At 38.7% G+C, this 17,781-nt stretch overlaps 1 protein-coding gene across 2 annotated transcripts in view; it reads left to right on the forward strand.

The window, feature by feature from the left end:
• ptprga (protein tyrosine phosphatase receptor type Ga) overlaps positions 1-17,781 on the forward strand; it is a 256,101-nt gene that overhangs the window by 208,141 nt on the left and 30,179 nt on the right. For both annotated transcript variants that reach the window (XM_079857645.1, XM_079857646.1), the window contains exons 8-13: positions 907-1,099; positions 6,732-6,916; positions 9,812-9,920; positions 10,029-10,078; positions 10,838-11,597; positions 16,250-16,382. In XM_079857645.1, coding sequence (XP_079713771.1) covers positions 907-1,099; positions 6,732-6,916; positions 9,812-9,920; positions 10,029-10,078; positions 10,838-11,597; positions 16,250-16,382 — 1,430 coding nt within the window. The remainder of the gene's footprint in view (positions 1-906; positions 1,100-6,731; positions 6,917-9,811; positions 9,921-10,028; positions 10,079-10,837; positions 11,598-16,249; positions 16,383-17,781) is intronic.

Consider the following 17,781-nt stretch of genomic DNA (forward strand, 5'->3'; position numbering starts at 1 on the left):
CCATCTTTAGCTTTCTGTCCTCAAAAACAATTTCTCCAAAGAACTGTTTCTCAATGGTACAGCCTCAAACTCACACATTCCCAAACACTCAGCCTTGGCTTTTTCTTGGGGCCGTGACACTAACATCAGCCCGTTGGTGAGCGTAGGTCGGGCTAGTTTTCATGGTGTGTTCTACATGCCAGCTCTAGTTGGGCTGAAGAAATATTGGAATGTAGAAAGTGATTAACATGATTGATATTCAAAATGTAAGGATGGGAGCACTGCTTTGTTTACAGTTTGCATATCTGCAGTTAGTTTCGGTTTCCCTTTTTGAATGACGAACATAGACTATTGATACCTTCTGATATAGACAGATATTTACTGACACACAGGCGCAGAACGCACATGATGGTTGACAGCCGCCTTTCGTCCTTTTGGTGTGTTCAAGCGCAGCTTTTTGGTTGAGACGCAAATGTGACGAGGCGAAAACACAGTCGGCTTTCATCGCCGCTAGATCTTTGACATCAGCTTGGTGTGTCACATCCTTTATACTAGCGTGTTTTAGTTTAAAGTGATCCATCAAATGACTTCAGATTCCACAGGATTTAATATAATATTAAAAGGCTGATGTGCAGTTTCGGCTTTCTGAAGTTTAGTGTTTTCAGAAAGCAAGAGAGGGAAGGAGGCAGAAGGTTAGTGAGGCATGGCTGAGGCAGAAATAAGACAGACAGTCGGTCATGTTTTTGGTCTTTGATCAGCCTGTGAGCTAAAATAACATTCCTCTGAGTCACTAGTTTTGAAGGAGGGAAAAGACACTCCGGGCATCTTGGGAGATGACTTACTTAAAAAATAAGAGACAGATATGAAAACATACTGAATTCTCTCTCTCTCTCTCTCTCTCTCTCTCTCTCTCTCTCTCTCTCACAGCTGGAGGCGTTCTATTCCATCTTCACCACAGAACAGCAGGACCATGTTAAATCCGTGGAATACCTGCGAAACAACTTCCGCCCACTCCAGAGTCTGGACAACCGAGAGGTCTTCAAATCCGCAGTCAAAGATGCTTGGCTGCCTGACTTGACTGACAGCCTGGGGAACCCGTATGGCACAGAGGCTTCCAAAGGTGGGCAGGCTCTCCTGTTTATATATCATAGCTTTGCATCACAGATACTGTATTCATAAGCTTTAGACTCTTTTTAGATACAAGTTTAGATTCAAATATTCAGGTTTTCCTCATTAGTGCTTACTTATAATGCATGGCATAACACGAGAGCGAACGCGTGCTCGTCAGTGTGTGGGGGTGCGTGTGTGTAATGAGAGTGAGTAGGTGGCATATGGTGCCGTCCTCTGCTATTGTGTCATTAGATGCTCTGTCTTTACTTGCCTATTTTCTCGCTCATTTCTCTGCTCCGTGTGGCAGCCGCGCTCGCAGGAAATGCACAAGACTGCAGCTTTTCAAGGACACACTGCTTTTCTCACCTCTGTGTACGCCACAGATCTGCTTCACACGCTCCAGAAGACACCTGCTTTAATCGACAAATGATCGGACCATTCCATAAACACACATTTGTATTTATATCATGGTGGGGACCTTTTGGCTTTTATTGTTTGTTTTTTTTTTTTTTTTTTTTAATTAATAAAATAAAATAAAATTAATAGGTATGAATATTTTTGTACAAATATTAATGTGAGGTTGTTATACTATTTAATTATAGTAGATATATCTAATCCAAAAGAGATGTTTAAAAAAATAAGTTGTTTGCAGGCTTTGCATGTTAAATTAAATTAAATTAAATTAATATTTTTGTACATATATTAATATGAAGTTGTTGTACTATTTAATTATTGTATATTTGTATTGAGCTCAATTTTTCTTCATGTAATAAAAATGTAATATACACAGAATATAGAAGTGTATATTATATAATTGCGTTATATACTGTATATATACATAACTCAATAATTAAAATAATGATAAAAATATTGCTATAAAAAAAAATGGAGATCACAAATTATTGAATTATTGAATCTATTGACAGCCCAACTATGTTTATTTGTTACATAAGTTGTTGATTTGTTTTTACTGGTATTGTAAGCCTAAATTTTTCTATCCCACACTGCGTTGAGAAAAACACCTGCGGCCTCTTGTATAAACTTTCCGTAGATTTCATCCTAAAAGTTCAATGTTACCCCTTTCTGTCACCATTTACTATGTACACTTCCCGCTTTTTTGCTGCCTAGCAACCTTGTAAAGTCACTTTTCATGTGGAGATCACAGCGGCACTTGACGCTTGTGTTGAGAAGAGCATTGAAGTCTTGATGTGGGTCATGTGACAGGGATCCTAACATACTAATAAGCATCCTTACTGCCATTTCTACATCCCTTTATGAAGCTTTCCTCAAGGGAACATTTGATCCACACATGAATTGGCAAACAGAATTAAGCACACTCACACACACATCCCTACTACCTCTCAATACAAACAAAGATTGTTTACCCCATATTCACAAAACATTCATCCTACACACTCTTTTTCTGTACGTTTCCGAGCAGAATATCTTGAGGGCTTTAACGGATATTGATTTACAGTTCTCTCACATGTTCATAAAATCTTGCCCGGTGATCCATGGTCCAAGCACAATCCCTCATTCCCAACGGCTTTAATACAGATCACAGTGCACAAATTACAGGTCAGAAAGACCACACCATCCTCGTCACCTTGGCCAGGGTAAAGAGATGACACCTACACGTGGCCAGACAGTGTTCTTTAAACCTGGGACACACCAAGCTGACGTCAAAGATCTAGCGGCGATGAAACCGACTGTGTTGTGGCCTCTCCTCGGCTGCGTCTCGGACAAAAAGCTTGAACACACCAAAAGGACGAAAGGTGGCTGTCAACTATCATGTGCGTTCTGCGCCTGTGTGTCAGTAAATGTCTGATATACAAACCGTAAACAAAGCAGCGCTTGCTTACCATTTTGAAAATCAGTCACTCTGATCACTTTCTTCATTCCAATCGGCTCATGTTATTATGAAAATATTTGTGCATTCGAAACTGTCTGTACCGTCTTGACTTATTTGCATGCTTTCATCACTTTCGCTCTTATTCCCATGCACTGACTCGTTCGCTAACCTGAACAGCCAATCAGAGTTCTCCCTCTCACCAACGGCCAACATGCTTAATTGGCCCAAAAAAAAAACAAAAAACAGACGGCGTACGACTAAAGCCAACGGTGCGAAAACACAGCGAAAAATCTAAGCCAATCGGCGCTCAAAAACGGCCAGACATTCCCCAACGGTCGACCGTCGGCTTGGTGTGTCCCGGCCTTCAGAGGAGATAAAGATGGAGACAAATACTACATTTGTCCTTTCCTATAAAGCTGTAATATTGTGAAAAAATGTGTGGAAAAAATCACATAAAATTAGCCTTAGCAAGGACTTATTCTACAAAGGCATTTTATTCTAATTCTTTAGATATTCTTTATTCTATTCTTATTTCCAGTGTCATTACTTTTTGTTATGGAAATGAATTTTTAAACATTTGTGTTGTAATAAAATGGCTGTCTGTTTTTTTATAGATAGCATTTTAAATTGATTCAGGGAAGGAAATCAAAAATGCCATAGTTCTTCTGTGATCCACTGTTGGACTGTTGTTAATAGACAAATTAAATGTCGACAAGCCCAAAAGTGCCAGTAGTGGAAGAAACACAGAGAGCTGACCACCCGCACTCTCCATTAAACTCTCTCTGTCCCACCAGCTTGTTGACGTGGGTCCAAATAGCTCCAGGTGATTTGGATTGCCAGAATTGCACTGAAACTCCTAAACAGCTTCGCAGATTCCAGAGCCTTCTGAATCAGAAATATAATTAATTTGGGTGCTTGGAAATAATTCTGTAATACGAAGAGAGAACCGCTCCTCTTATCGCTCCCTGGTTATGCGTTTAATTTCAGCTCCGTGAAAAATTGATTGTGACACCGTCCGCTGTTGTCGAAGAATAAAAAGGGAACAGAAAGGATAGAATAAGGGAAGAAAGAATGAAAGGGTGGAGTAATAGTGTGATAGAGGCTGAGAACAGAAGCATATCAATGGTGCCTGCAGGCTGGAGCTGAACTTTTTGTCAGCTTCCATTAATTCAGAACACGTGCTGGATCATAGCTTTCCCTCGTTGTAGGAGAAACAGCCAAACTGGTTTTATCAGCAGGCCAAAATATAGTCCAAAAGCAGCTCCAGTCCCCACATGTGCAGGAAATGCTCAGTTTGATATTTTTCAATATTTCAAACTAAAGTAGATGCAATCTGAGCTGTTCTTGTGTGGCTTAGGTTTCATGATGAACCTGTAACATCCATGGAACTTTTCCATTCCTCAAAAGGTTCTTTATAGTGGAAAATGTTTCTTTAGCTTATTAAAATGTTAGAAGAAAGGAAAGCATTGTTCTTTTAAGAACGTTCCACTAAAAGGTTCTTTGGGGAACCAAAATGTGGTTTTTTTTCTATGGCATTATTGCACAAAAAAAAAAAAAAAAATCTTTTGGAACCTTTATTTTTAGGAATAGTACACAAAAATCCTGTCCAAACCTTTTTATCCAGCCAATGGTATAGCATTTTCTTTTTCAGATGAACTGTTCTTTTAAACTGGTCTTATGTGTCAGCTCGTTCGAAAGAGCCGCTCAAGGTTAACGGCGTGTTTGCACTTTCTCTCTAATTTGACTTCTGCTCCCACCTTTTCTCCTTTCCTGCTATATCCCTCCATTAATCTCGCTCTCCATGGTCAACAAGCCGGAGGGCCAAAGATGGCCTTTTTATTAAACGATTCTCTGCATCTCTTAAGAGACCTGCACTCTTTCGCAGTAACCTCTGCGACTGTGTTTCTGAGTGGGGCGAGCGAGCAGGAATGGGTTATATACTGTAGTGTTGCACAGACACATGGATGGAGGAAATGCTGTGATCAGGCTTTGCCTGTGATGATTTATTGGAATGTATTTAAATCTGTCATTATAAAATGAACCAAAATATTTCACACGAATCATGCAAAGGCGTTGAGAATGTGTAAAACCCTGACAATGACAAGCATTCTAGTTTGTACATTCTACTTCTACTAAATTGTAGTTAGTACTTTCAGTAGGAAGTAGCTGAAAAGGTTACAGGAAGAGGTTCCTGCAATTGTTTGCGATTTTAAGACCTGCTCACTCCCAGACAAACATTCAGTGTGAAAATTCGTTTTTTGGGAACAGCTGTTTGAAAACAAGATTAACATGTCAATACTAGGGGTGTAACGATACCCTCACGTCACGATTCGATACATATCACGATACTGAACTCACGATACGATATTATTGCGATTATATGGTAGGTTAATGGAGAACTGACAATAAAACTCTGTAAACTTTAATGTTTTCTCGTACAGTCATTTTCATTTTGGGCGAACTATACACGATACATATTGTTGCATTTTTGTATTGTGATATATTGTGACACGATATATTGTTACACACCTAGACAATACTGTTGGAATTCCTTTCTTCTTTGTGACAATAAAAGCCAGTAAAGAAACAAACAGCGGTGCAGAACTGTGTACCAGAGTGTTTCGGCTTTTCTATAAGCATCACTTTTTATGCATTGGTCTAAATTCAGACAATTCGTATTTGAACATTCATGCCCGAGCATTGATGTTGGTGTCCTTAAGGGTCTCACTGTTCCTAATTTGAATTCTTGTAATATGCACTGTTTTGTTAGTGGTTTTAGGACATATTACGACAGCAAAATCATGTTTTACACTTTGTTTGCATTTATGGTTACAATTCATTATTGTTTATATTTTAGGTATATGAATTATAAAAACTGATGTGGCAGAATTGCCATCTCATTCCTCACTTTTGAAAAAGTCGGAAGAGAACATCATTAATTCATCTTCCATTATTCAAGGAGTTGTGGGCAGTGTTAATAGTCCCACCTGGACACTTTTTTGATCACTATATTTGATGTACCGTGATTTGAGACCCGCTGATTTTAATCGTGAATACCATTTAGGAAGAAAATTGCAAATATGCAAATTGGGGTGTTCGTGAGCTTTTGAACGTAATTCTTCCATAAACTGCAGGCTGTTGAAATGTCTATGAAGTCTTATTTAAAGGACAAGCTTCCATCCTCAAATGTCAAAGTCATGTTTGTGTGCTATAATCATCAATGCATGCCATCTGTGTGAAAGCCAGTCTTAATGCAGTATGATTACGGCTGTATAGTCACTATTACTTCTCTCATGATTAGAGCTAATAGAGGCTTCGGAGAGAGGAGTGATGGTAGAATTAGTTTAATTAGCATTGTTTTGGATGTAATGGCTCCCCTGTGGCTGTGGGAGGGAGTGTGTTTTGGCTGTGTGGAGGTGTGCTCTTGTCTGTGTTGCAAATGTGTGCATGCATTTTAGGAACACCAAAACTAAAGAAAATTTAGGGCTTCTTCTGTTAGATTTCTCTCTGAATAGAAGCTCACCCCTACGCATGCTGTTAGCCGCCAGAAACTGTGGCACGCTCGGTGATTAAACACCTTCTGCTGGGGAGATTAACAGCAACTTGGATGATGCTGGTGTTTACAGAGGGCATGACACAATTCAGGACACGTGAAAGCCAAGTATATGTAGTCACTAGTCTAACAGAGCCATCTAGTGGCTGTGGGATCTAAGGGCACCAATGGAGCTCAAGGTTAGAGAGGAGGCAAAGAGGTAAACGCACACTTTTCTTCTTTTCGTCTTTCACGCAGCATGCAGCAGTGCCCCGATCAACATGAACGTCCAGCACATGAACAAGACTGCGTTAGTGGTTCGATGGTCCAGTCCGGAGATCACCTACGATCCGCCCATCCTCAGCTACCTCGTTTCCTACAGCTGGACCAGAAACGACGAGTCATTCGAGGAGACGTACGTCAAAGGGAGTGATCAGAAACTGGTGAGGAGTTGAATGTGTTTTTTTTTTTGTGTGTGTGTGTGTGTGTAATGGTCACCAATGTCTCACAAATGTTATTCGTGACGTTATACTTTAAAGAAAACATGGAGCAGCATTCGCAACACACTTCCGTAATGTGACGTATTTATGGGTGAAACTGAATATTCATTGGGAAAAAATATTGGTGAGGGGTTCTGTGTGCTTTTTGTGTTTCAATTGGTCATCTACACCACAATATCTCACAATAAACTCAGCAAATGATTAAAGACCACATGGCATTCCTATCACACCTAACTTTAATGAAATGTTTATAGTTTATAAGTGGGATGTGAAATTTATAAACTGAATTTTTTTTTTGTGGTTATCTATACCACAATATCTCCCAAAAATGATAAAATATCCCACTTATTCTTTAAAGACAGCATGATATAGCATTCACAATGTGCTTTACTTCCATAAAGTGACATATTTCCAATATCGTTGAGGGATTCCGTGTGCTTGTATTGGTCATCTATACCACAATATCTCACAATAAACCCAGCAAAGGATTAAATAAGCATCTTTAAAGACCACATGAAATGGCATTCTCAACATGCTTAACTTCCATAATGTGACATATTTCCTAGTTAAACTGAATGTTCAGAAAGAAAAATATATAGGATAGGACTTGATTTTAACTTTGCTAATATTTTTATAAAATATGTTTATACAATTGCAATACATTTTTCTAATTTATCAGTTCATTTTGATTTCTGCTTGTCCTCAAGCAATAACCATTCCAGGTTTCAGATTTGTGTCAGTCTGTTCTTGGAAAACTCACTGTCTGAATGTGAGGATGCTGCTATTATGCCTCGTGGATAATATCCTGTAATCTCTCCTCCGCTAGAGCGTGTTTGCAGGAGCGCAGCGAGTGTGACTGTGAATAAAGTCTGTATTTTAGGTCGTCAGCAGGGGGTCGCAGCGGTAGACACTGACCTTGAGGCCCAACATTTGAAAATACTAATGCACTAAAACTGTTTAAGAGGTGGAGATGTATTTTAGTCTCATTTCTCTTGACTTTCTATCAAGCACACTCAGTGGGCTGTGAAATGTATAACAGGCTGAGATTTCTGATTCTCTAGTCCGTAGGGGGTGCGAGGCGACGAGACAGTAGAAAAAAGTCATTTTTGTTCATTTTGTTCCCAAATATTTCAGTGTGCAATTTGAAAATGGCATTGCATCCCATTACAGAACATCATCATTAGATTCACTCCTTTCCCATATTCCTCTCTTTTTTTCATTGTTCCTCCCTCTTTTCTTTTAAGTTCTTCATTTCCATTTTTATTTTCCCCTCTCGTCCCAAGATGCTGCTATCTGGGTCAAATTAGCGGCAGACTCGATTTTTGAGGGACTGCCTCCCAGATCAATCGAGAAAGAGTTTTTACTCCTTTCCACTTATAATAACCCAACACCACAGAGTAATGTTTGAGTCGGGGTCCTTTAAAGAATGAACTCGCATAAATCAGAAAGGTGTTGATGCATTTGGAGAGGAACTGACGCCATTTACTTAGTGCAAGATTTACAAATCCCTCAAGCCCTCAGCACTTTTCAGCAGACCCCGGGGAGGTGAAGTGAGTTATGGTAATGGCTATTGCTCATACACTTAGAATTGTATTGAATCTTCATTTCTCAGAGATTAAATGAGGCTGCCTGCGTCAGGTTCAAACAGGCACCAATGAAGGAAATGGAGTTAAAAGGTGCCCATACCTGACTGTCGAAGTCGATTTGTTTGTCAAGTGTGTCCCTGCTGAAGGCCTACCTGCACTGCCATTTACATGTTCTTTCTTTTTTTTCAAATATTTTGACTAATGTGTTTCAGCTACCAATAAGAATGAAGTGCTCCTAGCTCCTTTGAACTCATTTTAAAATATTTAAATTGAACTCTTTTCATTTAGGTCTTTATTCATAGTCCCACTTCAAACAGTTCAGTTCAGATTTTGTCTACTTACAGTTTCAGTAGAGCTGATTCATTATCTTGTCCTTCCTTTTACACATAATCTGTTTGAGATTAAAGGGATAGTTCACCCAAAAATGAAAATTCTGTCATCATTTACTCACCCTCAAGTTGCTCCAAACCCGTATGAGTTTATTTCTGCTGCTGAACACAAAAGAAGATATTTTGTAGAATGAATATTTGATTACCCATATTCTTCCAAATATCTTCTTTTATATTCAGCAGAAGAAAGAAATTCATACAGGTTTGGAACATCTTGAGGGTGAGTATTTTCTGATTTTTGGGTGAACTGTCTCTTTAAAATATTACACTGAAGTGTAATATTTAGGTTTAGGTGTTTGTTCAGATCCCTAAAGCCTTATACAATAGTAATAAGCAAACACAGCTAATAAAGAAACTAATTACATTTTGCGTCCTTTAATTTCATTATACACTACATTTTTGTTAATATGTTCACAGAAAGATCCTAACAGTGTTGCATAATTGATTGATAAAGGCGTACATTATATAAGCAGCCTTTAAAAATAAATCAGTGCCTCACTCACTGAATTCCAATGTCTTTGTGTCCCAGCTGAGCAGCTCAGAGGTGCTTTAGGTGGTAATGAATGTTATGTGAGGCAGAGACTGATAGAGACTGTCTATTTTCAATGCTAATGACTTGAGAAGAAAGGTGTTACCGTCAAGCGAAGGAGAGGAGAACAAGCTGTTCACCTTCATCCTCCAGACCTCTGTCAGGAGAGTTCACACTTCAAAGTGCATGTGAGTGTGTGTCGACCACTCTTCTTTTGTGTTTTGACTGGACGCGTCAGATGATAACACACCTCCATATCACAGGCGGACTTTTTGGACGTATCCTGGCGTGTATGTACTGTATATGTAACATTGTGTGTGTGTGTGTGTTTCAGGAGGTTGTCATCACACCGGTGTCGGCGGATGTGCTGTACCTGTTCCGCGTCCAGGCCGTGTGTTTCAATGACAAGCGCAGTGACTTCAGCCAGAGCATGCTCTTCAGAGGTGCAGAGCTACACTTACACACACAAAAAGACTTTTTCCAATGATATTCTGGTTGTTGTTTTTAAACGTGCTCCATCTCATTAATATGTATCTACTTTGTTTTGGTAGCCAACACCACCAGGATATTTGAGGGCACGAGAATAGTCAAAACTGGGATGGTAAGTTTACATCTGTCCAGCAGGGGGCAGAACTCTCTTTACTCTTTGCAATGACAAAATGTATTTGTATTTCTTGTATAATAATAATAGTTTATTTATTACAAAGAATGATTAAAATAATTGTAATAATAATATAGAAAATATAGAAGTATATTTATACAAAAAACAATATATATATTTTTTTTTTTATAATCTGAACTATGAAGAGTTATGCTGGGAAAGATAACTCTAAAAAAATGGCCTAAACCTTGTGAATGATGTCCACAGATTTGATCTTTTAGAATTTATTTTATCTTTTATTTGTATTTCTTAAAACAAAATAATATAAATAATATAATGTGTTTATTACAAATAATAATTTTACAATAATTTAATATATATATTAGAAGGTATAGAAATATATTTATTCAATAATTACATGATTTAAATATATATTTGTTTTCTGTATTATTTATTTTAGAAAATATATAAATAGATATGTATAATAGGCTAATCATGTTTTAAAAACATATTTTGTTTTATTTTTGAAAATAAATAATAAATGTATATATAATTATAAATTGTAATTTATTTTAGAAAGTATTAAAATGCATATTTATACTACAATTAATAAATCCAAAGTAATGCCTGAAAAAGAGTATTTAAAACAGTGTCCTGAAACCTGTTGGGCTCATCGGACTCGCATGATGTGCACAGATTTCATCTTTTAGAATCAATGCAGAGGGAAATGAAGTGTTTGTTTTCTTCTTCTTCTTCTAGCCAACTGTCTCCCCAGCCTCCTCAGCAGACATGGCTCCGATCAGCTCCGGTTCCTCCACCTGGACCTCCTCCGGTCTTCCCTTCTCCTTCGTGTCAATGGCGACTGGGATCGGCCCCTCTTCCAGCGGGAGCCAAGCGACGGTGGCGTCTGTGGTGACCAGCACCCTCCTGGCGGGTTTGGGTTTCAGTGGAGGGGTCATCTCCTCCTTCCCCAGTTCAGTGTGGCCCAGCAGACCTCCTCCCTCGACCCCTGCTCCTGCCTCCACACGCCAGACCCCAGCCGCTGAACACACCTCCTCACCGGCCTCAGACACAGAGAGCCACGGGTCTGAGGACGGGGGGGAGAAGGGAGGGAAGGGCGAGGATGAGGACGGAGAAAAGAACGGAGAAGAGGAAGAGGAAGAGGATGAGGAGAAAGGTGCCGAGAGTAAAGACAGCAGAGTTCCAGACGATGTGGAAAAGCAAAGGAACAGCTCCGTGACGAAAGACCCGCCCACAGCAACACCAGATTCGACAGCCAAAGAGAAAGGAGGAAGCAGGAAGGCAGAAAACAGCACAGCGCCATCCAGTGTCCCGGAGGATGAGGTGGAGAAAAACACACACAGAACAGGGGAAGAGGACACGCAGGTGCTGCCGACCAGAGAGCCAGAGAGTGATGATAATGTGACGGCAGTAATAGAGCCTCCAGACAGCATGACTCAGACCAGCAAACCCAGCAGAGGAGACCGCAACCACGTGCCACCTTTCTCTATACACACAGGTTAGAAACTAGCAATATTTTTGGTGGTGGTGGGGGGGGGGGGGGGGGTTGCATTCGTATCTCAACCTTTTTGACTCCAAGGCCCCCCATTGTCCATAACAATATTCAAAGGCCCCATGACTTTTTTTTCTATTTTATCCATTCAAATATTTGTATAGCTTGGCATTAAAACAAAAATGTATATTCATAAAACATATAAAAATGGCAATTGAGAAGGGTTACTATAGTTAACTAATACTAAAACCATATATATATATATAGTGAAATGTTATAACATTTTAAAAAAATTGTTTTTTATTTTAATACATTTAAAAACTTAATTTATTCCTGTGATGTTAAAGCAAAATTTTCAGCATCATTACTCCAGTCTTCAGTGATCCGTGAAATCAGAAATCATTCTAATATACAGATTTAGTGCTCAGATAACACACACACACACACACACATATGTATGTATGTACATATACAATTCAGTATCATTTGTTTTTGATATTCCTTTAGTTTAAATTGATGTATTAAACTATTGTATAACTAAACAGACATATTTTTTTAGACAAAACTTATAAATTGATAAAAACAAAACCACAACAAAATTACTTAAACTTGTATTTAAAATAAAAAAGTAATTTTGTATGACTTGACTTCACCTCGTCTATGATGAGCATGTTTGTATTTACTGAATTAAAATTTTTGGGGAAATAAAGTAAAAATGTCATGGTGATACAACTTTCTGTCCTGAAATAACAAATGAAATTCTTGAAATAAAACATTTAGTTGTTAGAAATAATATTTTATAATTATTTCCAAGAAGAATAAAATTAATGTTTTACTGCTTATAAATATTTGAAAAACGTTATTATGGCCAAAGTCATGTAATGCTTCCAATATGCAGAAACCTCATTCTTGATGGTGACACCACATGACGTTTTTACTTTGAATGAGGAACCTAAGCCGTATCATAGACCTGGAGGTGTACAGCCATCCTTATCTCCGCATCATCAGCAGTGTGTTGGAAAGTTTTTCATGTGCAGCACCGCTCGTCTTTTCTGCAGGAAACATTGTTTAAACCCTTTTTCTTCACACTGTTTTGAGATCCTGTTTTTGTGTCCCCTGTGAAATGATAGTTTCATCTCTCTCATATCTTCCTTTATTTCCCATCTTCCTCCATTTCTCTGTCTCACCCTCTTCCTTATCCCCTCTCTTCTCATCCTTCCATCTTTCTTTCCGTTCCCTTTGTTTGTTTCGGAGGCAGAGGGTTGGCCTAGTTTTCCGGTCCAGAGAGGATGAGAGCAGAAAACATTTTCAGCTGGAGGGAGTAAAAAAAAAAATAGAAAAACAGAGAAACTCCCTATTTAGCTCTATGGCAATGGAGTTATGTTCATCCGGGTGTGTGTGTGTGTGTGTGTGTGTGTGTGTGTGTGTGTGTGTGTGTGTGTGTGTGTGTGTGTGTGTGTGTGTGTGTGTGTGTGTGTGTGTGTGCACAGTCTGGAGTTTGAGATCATCTCAGAGTGCTCTTCGTCGCGTGACTGCGTGTGTGTGTCTGACCGTGGTGAAGCTGTGGTGTTTTAGGATAACAGCATGGATTAGTTAGCAGCGTCTCTGGACCACCCGAGGGGAGCTGCAGGTTTTCTGATCTCTCTGTTCTTACTTTCGGGATCTGAGTCTGTGCTTTCCACTGCCAGTTTGGGACTTTTGGTACGTCAGTGCATGCGTGCGTGTGTGTGTGTGTGTGTGTGTGTGTGTGTGTATGCGTGTATGCGTGTGCGTGTGTGGCTGTGGGTGTGTGTGTGTGTGTGTGTGTGTGTGTGTGTGTGTGTGTGTGTGTGTGTGTGTGTGTGTGTGTGTGTGTGTGTGTGTGTGTGTGTGTGTGTGTGTGTGTGTGTGTTTGGACTGGTTGGATGACAGTGATCTTGCCAAGCGAGATGTGTTCCTCAATCAACATCCTTGTTGGTCCTGGAACAGCATGTGTATTAACCAAGCAGGTTTTAGGGAAGGCGTTAGAGCAGAGGTCTTCAACCCCCTGCTCCTGGGGTCCCAGTGTCCCGCAGAGTTCAGCTCTAACCCTAATCGAACACACCTGAACCTGCTTATAAAGCTCTTCAGGATCGCTTGAAAATCACAATGCAGGTGTGCTGAAGCAGGTTGGAAATAAACTTTGCAGAACAGTGGTGCCGCGTCCCAATTCACCTACTTATACTATGCCCTAAAATGATGCACTGTTTTTGTGAAGAAAAAGTACATACGTTTGAGTGTGTAGCAGAATAGTAGGCTGAGTAGGACATACTACTACATCATAATTGTGCCTTTAGCGGACAGCTCGGTTGCTTAGTTACGTACATCCTGTCACCGTTTAAACTGCCCTGTCACTCATCATGTCACAGTTAAAATCCTCCACATTCAATTTAATTTAATTTCCTACCGTTTCGGAAAGAAATGTAGTGGCACTTTGTTCTGCCAGTCGGGGGTCTTTTATTCGGATAACTCTCCTTCTGTGTTTGCAATTTGCATAAAGATGCATTTTCAAAAGTTAAAGGCAGGCTAGGTGATTTGCTCCAGAAACATAACAATTTTGTGATGCTAGTTGAAAGTTTCTTCACAAGAAATCACTAAGTTAAGTGTTCTAAATGTATTTATATGTACATATCTCGTCTTTGGAAGGTATAGGACCATAAAATGTTCATCCAATCATTGCATTCGGTCCAAATGCTTTGATACGATGGCCTACCTGCCTGTCAACGTATGTATGTCTATACTTCCACACACCTGCTCGCAGACATCACACGTCATCAGCGCGTTTCACGCTATGCAGAGTTGAGGTCCTTGCACACCGAGTCCGAAAGTTTCGTATGCTTTTTTTCGTTTTCGCTATTCGGTGGCTCTGAATGATCAAAACACCATTCAAAATGCTTGCTACGGATGCGAAAAACGAAGAAAATCTAACCCGATCCGAATTTTTTTATGACGGACGAAAGTTTCGGAGGCAGTGTGCAAACATAATTGACATAACATGAGGTCATATTTATTTTTATCGTGCGAAAATTTCAGACGAGAATTTCGGACTCAGTGTGCAAGGACCTTTAGACAGACGTCAGTCACCGAGCACCACAACCGAAACAGCAGCCACCTTTTACAGTTTCTACTGAACCAAAACAACAGGCTTATGTTGCGTTTACGCCATTACTACTGTCATTTGGAAGAGATGAAAACCTGTGACTCAAATTTATGCGTTTCAATGTCAACACTATAAACGCAGAAATGAATCTGCATTAGTCAGGTGGTACAGGTCAGAGCTCTTTAAGTTGTTTATGTTCATTATTATTGTAATGTTATGTGCTTTGAGACATGAGGTAGTTTAGCGCCGTCTCTCGTGACGGTTTTGTTTGCTCCCTGATGTGTGTGTTCATGTGTTTTGAAGGAGGCGTGTCTTTAGAGACGCTCTGAAGGGAGAGTGAGATCTCATGCTTTTAAAGCTAGCTCGCTATTGCTAGCCTCTCTGAAAATTACCTACCCTACCTTTAATGACCAAATATATCTTTACAAAAGTTCACAATGTTGTTATTGTTCACAATATTCAATAACATTGAATAAATATCTTTTAATCAGGTTAGATACTGATAATTATTCGCTCAAACCCCTTTATCTAAACCTCTCTACGAAACCGTCGGACTCGCACATCCACGAGTTTGTTTGTAGTTTAACACTTTTAATTCAAGTTTGTACTTCTTATCGAATCCTCGTCCAACACACAATGGGTTGTGGGCAATATTAGCCGTTAGAGTGTGCACCGATCTGCATACTACGAATACTACGATTTTGGACGCACTAATTTAGGATAGATAGTATGTGAATTGGGACTCCTCATGGGTCTTCAGGAGCAGGGTTGAAAACCTCTGGGTCAGAGTTCAACTTAGAACTGGGTTTCAGGATTTGTGTAGCATTCATATAACCCTAACATTTCTCTCTGTTTATTTATGATGAGGACAACCTGAGGACTGAGGATTGTTCTAGGACAAACAAAATCAATTCATCTAGAAACACTTTACTTGGCAAAATGATGGTGACCAGAACCAATATTTGACAATAATTAGTCAAAACGTATTTTTGCATTAATAGATGTTGTGTAAAAGAAATCTGTTTATTATTTTATCTAATTAAATTGAATATTACACTTGGAATAATTGTATTGTTAAATCACAGCAATTGTAATAATAGTTATGTTGATATTAATAATTATAGTAATAATTATTGTAAATAATAATAATAATTATTATTGTTTTTGATATTTATTTATTTACAAGTTTTTGAATGTTGAGAAAGTATTTTGTGAAATATATGTTTACTGAATTTCAGCACTTTGTTGATCTAAATCAATTGAGTATGATTGCAATTTTATTAATGATAATAATTATTATTATCATTAGTAGTAGTAGTAGTAATATTAATAATTGTGATATATTAATACAAATGTGATATCTGTAATTGATTATGTTATGCAGATTTACATCTATATCAGCTTCATATCATCCCTGCTCACTACATAGCAGCAAGTGTTATTGTATTTTCATATTTATGCTAAATGTACGGTGTGTTCATATTAACGTGTGTGTGTGTGTGTGTGTGTGTGTGTGTGTGTGTGTGTGTGTGTGTTTCAGAGCGTGCCGTGGTCTCCAGCATGCACCCTGTGCCTGGTTCAGGAAGGATGGAGTGGATCATTCCTCTGGTGGTGGTGTCGGCGCTCACCTTCCTCTGCCTCATTCTGCTGCTGGCTGTCCTGGTTTACTGGAGGTGAGACACTGATCCACACTGACAGATTCACTGGTGTTTTCTGTCTCAATGAATCGCTGACTACAGGAGTCTCACTGACTCTCACTGATTTCCTGAGCCACTCTTTGATAGATACACGACTGATTCCGACTCTGATTGAATCATGGGGAGTCACACAGACGGATGGCTTTACCCTGATGCCACGCTCTTAAACACTTCATCTGTTTCATTGCTTTAGAGCTTGGCTACCATGTGTATTTTCGTGTACATCTGTTTGTGTTTGTGTCCGTTTGGATCCTGTAGCTGGTAGTTTATCACTCTGGGGCCCCTGGCGTCCCCGGGGGCCCCGAGGGGTGGAATAAAAACCAGTTAGGAGTGTGTGTGTGTGTGTGTGTGTGTCGAGCATGTGTAAAGTGTGGGTGATGTGTCTCTGGTGACGGTAAGTAAGATGGAAAGAGACTGTACTCTTCCCTTAGGGTATCTCCAGAGTGATGGAGGTGCTGAGGAACCTGCTGCCAGGGCCCTGTTGCCATGGTCACACCTGAGACTGAGTGAATGTGGCTTCAAACTACATATATATTGCAGTGTGTACACTTTCGTTCATACATTTGGAGTCGGCAAGATTTTTAAAATGTTTTTGACAAGACTCTTATGCTCACCAAAGCTTTTTATTTATACAGCATTTATACAGCAAAAATATAGTATGCTGCAAAAGTACAATAAAAAAAAAAAAAGTAGTTTCTGTTTAAATATATTTTAGAATGAAATTTATTTCTGTAATTAAAAGCTGAATTTTCACCATCATTACTCCAGTCTGTAGGTTCAAAGGATCCTTCAGAAATTAAAACTTGAAATATATATAATTTTTTGTAATATGTAATGTAATGCATCCTTTATTAATAAAAGTATTAATCTTCTATATATATATATATATATGTATAAATTTACATTTTCTTTAAACTTTGAAATAAATGTATATAAAAAAATATATATATATATATATATATGGTAACACTTTACAATAAGGTTCATTAGTTAACTACATTAGTTAACATTAATTAATAATGAACTACACTTATACAGCATTTGTTCATCATTGTTGATGTTAATTTCAACATTTACTAATACTTTATTAAAATCTTGTTAACATTAGTTAATGCACTGTGAACTAACATGAACAAACAATGAACAGCTGTATTTTTATTAACTAACATTAACAAAGATTAACAAAAACAGTAGTAAATGTATTGCTCATTGTTAGTTCATGTTAGTTAATACATTTACTAATGTTTAATAAAGGAAACTTATTGTAAAGTGTTACCATATATATGTATGTATCTTCTGTTCTCTAGTGGTCAGCTGATAAAGTCTCTCAGGGGCCGTGATCACACCATGTCTCAGTTTAGCAAACAGCTCTTGA

This window comes from Squalius cephalus (assembly GCF_949319135.1).
Source record: "Squalius cephalus genome assembly, chromosome: 22".
In the NCBI taxonomy this organism is placed as follows: domain Eukaryota; kingdom Metazoa; phylum Chordata; class Actinopteri; order Cypriniformes; family Leuciscidae; genus Squalius; species Squalius cephalus.